Genomic DNA, 9,843 nt, shown 5'->3' on the forward strand with positions numbered 1-9,843 from the left:
ATGATAGATGCGTAGATATATTTCCTATCAATTGATGCAAAAACCTTTGCGATCTATTGAGAAATGCTCGAGTTATAAGCGTTCCAAATCTTGCATTTTTTCGTACTTGTTCAGTGCCTAGATTTCCATTTCACCCCCTATATCTTCCGGTTAGACGTAGTCCTACGTCAAAAGAAAAACACGCATACAGGCAAGTGAAGTGACGGAAGCAATTATTATATTAAGTGTGATTTGCAATTTTCCGCACCCATTGGTGGCTTTTCAAAGTGCTTTACTAGAACAAAGTGTAATTTTCTGGGAACATACCTCTTAGTGAATATCTCCCAATAAGGAATTTTAGTGATTTCATATCCGTACCTGCTGACTATAACCTAGGTATAGTCAAGCAGAAGCATGGCTTCAAGTAGCTCCGGGCCTCCGGGAGGCCGGGCTACAAATTTCTATGAGGGCAGGCCCACCGAAGCCACCGCTCCACTATGGGCGGACCCCTCGAACGGTAATCTCCAGATACTGCTTCTGAGAGCCACAGGAGACAAGGAGCTTCCAACAAACCCCTTCACAGTCAGCAATACCATCAAGGCAGTTGTAAAAAAATTCAACAGCGCCAAACCACAGCGAGATGATAAAAAGAAACTCCAGTACATCTTGACAACCAGGGATGAGGATACAGTCGGTAAGTTACTTTCGATTACCAAACTGATTGATAATACTCCTGTAGAAGTGATCTTCCACCCAACTTTAAACCAACGCAAATGCGTTGTGACTTGCCGCGAAGTTATCGACCTTCCGGAATCCGAACTGGTGAAAGAACTCACCGCTCAAGGTGTGATCGGCGTCAAACGCATCACCAGAAAGGACAACAACATTGTTGTGCCAACGGCCACTTTAATATTGACCATTCGCGGAACTGTCGTTCCCAATTTTATTTACTTTGGGTTCATTCGAGCCGGGACTAGAAATTTTTATCCCAATCCCATGCAATGCTACAAGTGCTACAAATTTGGACATACGAACAAGCGATGCAAACGCGAAAATCCGCTTTGCAGAAACTGCGGCCATGAACATCCGGAACAACAAACAGACGCAAACAAAGTATGCGATGCTTCAGCTTTTTGTGTCAACTGCCAAGGGAACCACTCCTCTTCTAGTAGGAATTGTCCCGTATGGCAAACCGAAAATAAAATCACCAGAATAAGAATCGACAATGGAATCTCATACAAAGAGGCAAAGGAACAGCTGCAACTTCAAAACAATGCTCCAACATTCGCAAGTGTTCTGCAAGACAGACTTTCCAACTTGCAAAAGCCAGCACCCAGCTGCAACTGCAAATGTAACTGCGCCTCGGCCGCTTCGGCCACTTCTAGTCGCGAAAGCACCCCCCCAATTGACACTACATTCGATACAACCATGACAGATTCAACAACTGGTAGTTCATCAACTGAATCCGAAAGCGAATCAGTCATTTCTATGGACACGTCTGATGTTCCAAACAAAAACAAAAACAAAAGAAAAATAACTAAAGGATCATCCTCAGAGTCAGATCAAAAATCTGAAGATGAGACCCAAACAAACAAGGACAAGAAAAGAACTAAGAATGAACAAAGACAGACACCAACAACAAATAACAATACAACCCCAACAGAAAACAACAACAACAACAACAACAACAACACACATCAAACAAAAAAAAGACGGGTGGGTAATGTCGGGGACATAACCGGAGTGACGTAGGACTATACAAAGGGGACAGCTTTTGTTAAATATATATTTTAAATATATTGTTTTATTTTCTTCTTCTACGTGAATACCTACCTATCTACCTGAAAAATGGATTAGTTTACTGTTTACCCTTTATGAATATGTTGATGGTTCTGAAAAGAACCTTTGGTGTTGTGTTTTTGTTATCACTCGATATTCCCATCTTGTTCGGTTGAACCTTTCTGTTTAGCTATTGCGTTTGCCACTCGCCACAGCTTTCACAGTTGGAAAATTTCTTCCCATCCAGCTTGTGACATATTGTTCAGTAAATTACATTTAATGCGACGTGCCGGAGAAACACTTTGCCACTCACTGAAACTAATTGTTGTCTTGATGAGCGCCGAACCGAAGCTGCTCTGTTCTTGATGCGGGTTTTCTGATTGTCGTGAGCAGCTTTGCAAGCCAATTCGAGCACTCTGACGGCCGAAACTCTATAATCGCTGTTAGGTATACTGGTGCTCCGGCACCAATCCGTTCGGCCTAGTTACCCTTGCGGAGCAATCAGTGAATGCGACCAACAGGGAACTGGAGACCTGCACGATTCGAGTGAGACTTTGCCTTTCCCTTAACTTGTCCTCCTTTGTTACGTCCACGATGCCGATGCCGTACAACCACACGGGTTTACGGTTTGAAAGAAAAAAAGATATTTTTTGGGGTCCGCGTGTTTTATACTCTAGCGGTACACACTCACAGGATAGAGACAAATCGGAAGACTCAGCCAGAGGGGCGAGTCCAACGAGACGAACGAATGAGCGTTAAAAGGGAGCGATGGCAAAAAAATACATTCATTACGATTTGTTCGCTCGTTGGATTCACATGCAGGCTAAAAAGGGTCCTTTTCAGGATCACAAAATTATCTTCAATCTAAAGAGTTTATTGTTTTGTTGTCACTCGATATCCCCATCTTGTTCGGCTAAACCTTCCTGTTTAGCGATTTGTTGCCACTCGCCACAGCTTTCACAGTTGGAAAATTTCTTCCCATCCAGCTTTGTGACATGTTGTACAGTAAATTACATTCAATGCGACGTGCCGAAGTGCCACTCAGTGTCGCATTGGAGGCGATTTTAACCTGTAATGGAACATTTGCGATGACAGTGGACAGTGTCGACTTTCAATGTGGGGTTATAATTTGGATCTCTATGTACACAAATGTCCAACTAAATAAGTCGCATTACATGTCCGTCCAATTAGCTAAATGTCGAACTAATTGTAAATTACTGTACTTTCAATCTGGAAACAATTTAAGAATTGGTGAAAATTGAATAATCTGGAAAGTCCCCAACTATCAATAAGCTCAGAACAACTGCCAAATTCACATACTCATCAGATCCTGGCAAACAAATTATGAAAAAATCAATTTGTGTTTTATTATTATTTTGGATAATGTTTTAGAAAGCATTGAACTGTATTTCCTAAACTCTTTTTTGGAAGGTTTAATGGCCCTGAAAAGCGCCTTGTTTTATGGAATGGTTCCAATTTAGAAAACTTAGTACTCGTGGTTTTGAAAAAAACCATTTCGAACGCCCTCGATGCCGCCTTGTTCTGGATTTGCCACCAAAGCAGTTTGTATGAAGAACAAACTTTTTTTTCTGCTACCTGCTGCCGTTTTGCGATTGCGTTTGCGTCTGCCTGTTGTTGTCTTGATGCCCACCGAACCAAAGCGCAAGCAGTTTTGCCAGCCAACTCGATCACTTCGGCAGCCGAAACTCTATAACGGCGGCTAGGTGGACTGGTGCACTGGTAATAACGCGCTCGGCCTAGCTACCCTTGCGGAGCAATTGGCGAATACACCTACGGGAAACTGCAGTCCAAAATGGTTCGAGCGGAATTTTGCCTTTCCCTTCACTTTTCCTCCTTTGCCATGTCCAGACATGGCTGCTTGTGTTAGTTTGTTGATGTGTTGTGATGCGAACCGATGTGGTGTACGGTCTGAATGAGAATGATCGTTACGGCAGCGGAGCGGGGATTTTTAAGCTGACTGGATGGCTCGAGAATTACGCATGTGTGAGACTGCGACCAATGTTTCGTTCATTTTTTTTTCTTTTTCCTTTCCAATCGTGCTTCATTCTATTTCGCTGCTGTTCTGGTTGCCCGTTTTGGTTGGTACGATTTGAGGAGCACAAAATGGACCAATCAAAAATGGGCACATAGTGCATTTTGACAATGCTTGATATGTCACAATTATTCAATTATTTATCTCAAGAAAAATGAAATGTTATTCGTTATGATAGATGCGTAGATATATTTCCTATCAATTGATGCAAAAACTTTTGCGATCTATTGAGAAATGCTCGAGTTATAAGCGTTCCAAATCTTGCATTTTTTCCTACTTGTTCAGTGCCTAGATTTCCATTTCACCCCCTATATCTTCCGGTTAGACGTAGTCCTACGTCAACAACAATAACAACAACAGAAACGCACATTCAACAAAAAACAACACAAACACAACAAACACTCCAAAGACTTCTACACCAAACAAAAACAACACCAATACCTCAAAGAAAGCTTCTCTTTCCAAGGGTAAAGGACCATCGAACTAATTCTCTTTGAATAGTTCAAACATACACACAATTAAGACTTAGGAATTAGAGTTAAAAACACCAACACATTCACTCCAACACAGAAATTCGGGATACAATGGAACATCAGAAGTATCCGACGAAATATTCTAGAACTGAAAATGCTTATTTCAAACTCTAATCCCACAGTCATAGCCCTTCAAGAAACTATGACTCCAAACAACTTCGATAAACACTTCATCTCAAAATATATCACATATTTCAAAGAGGGTCCCAACCCCTCAAAAAACGGAGTTGCAATCGCAATCAAAGATGGCACTCCACATGATCTTCTTCCCATTACCACTGATCTTCAGGCAGTGGTAGTGCGCATTAAACACCCCTTTCCAATCACCGTCGTTAGCATCTACATCACTAATGATTCCGATCCGAACACTCTACGCGGCCAACTGGACCATCTGTTCGCCCAACTTCCCGCCCCAATCATGCTTATGGGTGATTTCAACGCCCACTCATACGCCTGGGGAGGTGCATACCTCGATCGAAAAGGATCCATCATTGAGGATTTCATATCCGACCATTCTCTTCTCCTTCTTAACAACGGCCAACACACCAGAATCCATTATTCTGGTACTACTTCAGCCATCGATCTCACTATAGTATCAGACAAACTATCTTCAAAACTTTCTTGGAACATCCACGATGATACTTGCGGAAGCGATCATTTTCCAATCTTCACTTCCTTCGGCCAAACTTCTCCAGAGTTTTCAACAAGGCCAAGATGGAAATTTGAATACGCTGACTGGGCTGGCTATCAGTTTGACATTGAAAACCGCCTCTCCGCTAAACGAGATTGGACAGCCAAGGAATTCTCCAAAGTTGTCCTAGAAGTTGCAATGGTGCACATCCCCAGAACCAGTGGCATCCCTGGCAGGAAATGTGTCCCATGGTGGTCGCCTGAGCTGAAGGCAGCGATCAAAGGTCGACGTAAGGCCCTACGCAAATTAAGAAAGGCCCATCCGGACAGCCCACTGAGACCCACTCTGCTTGCAGAGTTCCAAAGGGCTCGCAAAGAAGCTAAGACTGCTATCAACACAGCCAAGCACAACAGTTGGGTTAAATTCGTCAGCGAAATTAATCCCAACGCGTCAACAAAGGATTTATGGAGTAAGATTGGCAGGCTTCATGGAAAGAAAAGAAGCAAAGAATATAATCTTCTAATTAACGGTCAATACACCAATGACCGGAAAATCATCGCCGAGGCGTTTGGAGATTTCTTTGCTTCCGCCTCCTCCAATCAAAACTACGACCAAACCTTTCTAACCCACAAAACGGAATGCGAAAGAATTCCCATCGATTTTCATACCGATGTGGAATTTGACTTCAACAAAAACCTCTCCCTCAAAGAGCTCGATTGGGTACTGAACAAAGTCAAACAAGGATCCACAGGACCTGATGACATTAGCTACCCTATGCTTAAGAATCTACCCCATCTCGGGAAAAAAGCACTTCTGAAGCTCCTCAACAAAGTCTGGGACAGTGGAACCCTCCCCAGTTGCTGGAAAGAGGGTTTAATGATCTGTATCCCGAAACCAGACATGAACAACCATCTTCTTGACAATTTCCGCCCCATCACTCTCCTAAGTTGTGTTGGGAAAGTCTTGGAAAAAATGGTCAATCGACGCTTAACGACTTTTCTAGAGTCAAATAAGCTGATTGATCCCAGACAATTCGCCTTCCGTGCGGGAAAAGGTACAGAAGATTGCCTTGTAGCAATCGAAAAAATCCTAGACGACGCAACTGAAAAATTACACCACATTGATATTGTTTCCCTGGATTTATCCAAGGCCTTCGATCGGGCATGGAGGTACCCAGTGCTGAAAAGCCTTTTCGACTGGGGGATTCGTGGGAGATTAGGTCTCTTCGTTAAAAGTTTTCTAGAAAACCGGTCTTTCAAAACCGTTATTAACAACCACCAATCTTCTCTAAAAATCCCAGAAAACGGCTTCCCACAAGGCTCAGCACTTTCACCAACCCTCTTCAACATTGCCATGCAATCTCTATTCGAGATTATCCCGGACCATATAAAGGTCATAGTCTATGCAGATGACATCACTCTTATCTCTACGAGCTGCTTCGGCTTAATTCAGAGAAAGAGGCTTCAAAAAACCTTAGACTCCATCCAAAACTGGGCTCTAAAAACAGGTTTTAAAATTTCCCCGGAGAAATCCAAACACATACATATCGGAAAAGCTCTCAGAAGGAGAACCTATCTTCAGCTCAACAAAATCCCGATCCCTACAATGAGGACATTGAAAATACTAGGGGTTACTTTCGACAAGAAACTCAACTTCCTATCACATTCCCAAAAGACCAAAATAGCCACCAGAAAGAAATTGAACATCATCAAGTCTATCGCAGGCAACCTAGCCTCCGGTCATAGAAAGACGTTGCTAAATGTTGTAAATGTTTGGTTGGTCCCACAAATCCTTTACGGAATAGGCACCTTCAGCCGTGGAGGGGACAGGGTGTTAAACACCATTCAACCAATTTACAATAAAGCAATTCGGCTCGCAATTGGCGCTTTTCCCACCAGTCCTACTCTTGCTGTAATGGCAGAAAGTGGGCAACTTCCCTTCACCCACCTGGTAACAAAAGCCATCACGAATAAAGCCATCCGTCACTTGTCACTCCCCGAAAGCGACCACAATGTCCCATTAATACATAGAGCTAAAACATGGTTCAAAAATCTCACGAACAAAGATCTTCCCAATATATGTGAACGTTCATCTGCGACGGGAAGAAATTGGAACGTCAAACCGCCGAACATTAACCTTGAACTTCTCAAGACAGTTCGAGCGGGAGACCCTTCTCCAAAAGTCAAAGCCTGCTTCAATAACCTCGTTGCATCCAATTTTCAAATCAACCACCAGGTATACACAGATGGTTCAGTCAGTGCCGATGGAGTTGGATGTGGAGTCTTTGAGAGTAGATACACTGGTAGCTTTTCTCTTCCACCGCAATGCTCCATCTTCAGTGCGGAAGCTTTCGCCCTTTTAATAGCTACCCAAGAATGCACCCATGAGTTTCTTCCTACCACAATATTCTCAGACTCAGCTAGCTGTCTCCACGATCTTCTGAGTGGAAACAGCAAACACCCATGGATTAAGCAAACAGAAGAGGCTGCTTCAAATAAAAACATCTCCTTCTGCTGGGTTCCTGGTCACTCAGGAATCCGTGGAAACACAGCCGCCGACATACTGGCCGGCAAGGGCAGCAAAATAGATCCCCCAGACATGCCCTGTCCTCCATCTGACATTGTCCGCTGGGTAAAACAGCAAGTCCGTGAAAGCTGGGACATAGGCTGGATAAACAGCCGTCCCACTCATCTTCATAAAATTAAAAATTCCACTCTCCCTTGGGATGACCGCCTCAATAGTAGGGAAAGGCAAGTCCTTACCCGTCTTCGAATTGGGCACACTAACTTCACCCACTCACACTTGTTCTGCAGAGCCGAAAAACCCCAATGTGCTTGCAACGAAGCTCCGGTTTCCGTTAGCCATCTTTTACTTGAATGTCAACATACCAAAGATGCTCGAGTCCGACACAACATAGGTCAGAGTCTCCGAGATATCCTCAGTAGAGACGAGACCCAAGAAACCAATTTAATTGCGTTTCTGAAAGAAACCGACTTCTTTGGTAAAATCTAAACCGAAATACTAAATACCTTGGAAAGTGCTTATTAAAGTTCGCCACTTCACAGTCATGTATGCGTGTTTATGTGTGTATACACATGTATGTACGGGTCGGAAGGAAGGTATTCATACATGTATATACACGCATTCAATAATATTAAATAACAAATAATATAATATATACTTTCATACCCACATCTATCTTCTATCCATTACATTATACTTTAATCAACTTCCTATTCCTACAGCCACACTCACCAAGGAGAATAAATTCATTAAATAAACCTCTCCATTTTTCAGCTATACTATATACCATTAAATTCAAAACCACTATATTTTATTATCTATTCAAACTGTATTTCATTTCATTTCACCCCACCCCACACCTACTCCTCCCCTCTTTCCTTCCCATACCACTCCCACCCCCTCCCAATCCACTAATCCCACCCAAATCCTTTCCACTCCTTTCCTTCCTATCCTCCTGAGAGGGGCCGTTTTGTTTTTTGGCTTTGGAACACGCCTTTCGCTAGGTCACTTGTGCTTCGTTACTGCTTTGGTCCTCGGATCAGTAAAGTTTTACTTTTCTTTACAGCATATATTAAATATCTTATGAAGCATAGGATCCCTTCCTGCCTTCTTCTTTAACCGAGAGTCGAGCGGACAGGTCTGATGAGTGATTTTGTTGGTTTCCCTTTCGCCAGTCCCCTCTGGGCTGGTCTTATTGTGGCTCTTCACTGGGCTAGAGGCGAATGAACTGCAAAGTTTAAAGCCTCTTAAAAACAAAGAAAGAAGAAGAAAAAATACATTCATTACAATTTGTTCGCTCGTTGGATTAACATACAGACTAAAAAGGGTCCTTTTCAGGATCACAAAAAGTCTAAAGAGTTTATTGTTTTGTTATCACTCGATATCCCAATCTTGTTCGGCTAAACCTTCCTGTTTAGCGATTTGTTGTCACTCGCCACAGCTTTCACAGTTGGAAAATTTTTTCCCATCCAGCTTGTGACATATTTTACAGTAAATTACATTCAATGGCACGTCGCATTACCACCACTCAGTGCCGGATTGGAGGTAATTTTAACCTGTAATTGAACATTTGCGATGACAGTGGTACAGTGTCGACTTTCAATGTGGGGTCATAATTTGGATCTCTATGTTTACAAAAATGTCCAACTAAATAAGTCGCATTACATGTCCGTCCAATTAGCTAAATGTCGAACTAATTATAGATTACTGTACTTTAAATCTGGAAACAATTTAAGAATTGGTGAAAATTGAATAATCAGGAAAGTCCCTAACTATCAATAAGCTCAGAACAACTGCCAAATTCACATACTCATCAAATCCTGGCAAACAAATTATGAAAACATCAATTTGTGTTTTATTATTATTTTGGATAATGTTTTAGAAAGCATTGAACTTTATTTCCTAAACTCTTTTTTGGAAGGTTTAATGGCCCTGAAAAGCGCCTTGTTTTATGGAATGGTTCCAATTTAGAAAACTTAGTACTCGTGGTTTTGAAAAAAACCATTTCGAACGCCCTCGATGCCGCCTTGTTCTGGATTTGCCGCCAAAGCAGTTTGTATAAAGAACAAACTTTTTTCTTCTGCTACCTGATGCCGTTTTGCGATTGCGTTTGCCACTCGCCATTCGCTGCAACTGCCTGTTGTCTTGATGTCCGCCGAACCGAATGTGTTCTGTTCCGAATGCAGGTTTTCTTATCGTCGCGAGCAGCTTTGCCAGCTAACTCGATCACTTCGGCGGCCGAAGCTATATAACGCCGGCTAGGTGGACTGGTACACCTAGCTACCTAGCTACCCTTGCGGGGAACTCCAGATCAACACGAGCGGGAACTCCAGATCAAGGTTCGA

The 9,843-nt window shown here is 42.6% G+C and overlaps 1 protein-coding gene across 1 annotated transcript in view; it reads left to right on the top strand.

The window, feature by feature from the left end:
* Window positions 1-9,843, top strand: part of LOC129771990 (uncharacterized) — a 35,920-nt gene that overhangs the window by 4,780 nt on the left and 21,297 nt on the right. Inside the window, exons 2-3 of the mRNA XM_055776166.1 lie at window positions 2,925-2,939; window positions 6,699-6,713. Of these exons, the coding sequence (XP_055632141.1) occupies window positions 2,925-2,939; window positions 6,699-6,713 (30 nt within the window). The remainder of the gene's footprint in view (window positions 1-2,924; window positions 2,940-6,698; window positions 6,714-9,843) is intronic.

Source organism: Toxorhynchites rutilus, chromosome 2 (assembly GCF_029784135.1).
Source record: "Toxorhynchites rutilus septentrionalis strain SRP chromosome 2, ASM2978413v1, whole genome shotgun sequence".
NCBI classification, from domain to species: domain Eukaryota; kingdom Metazoa; phylum Arthropoda; class Insecta; order Diptera; family Culicidae; genus Toxorhynchites; species Toxorhynchites rutilus.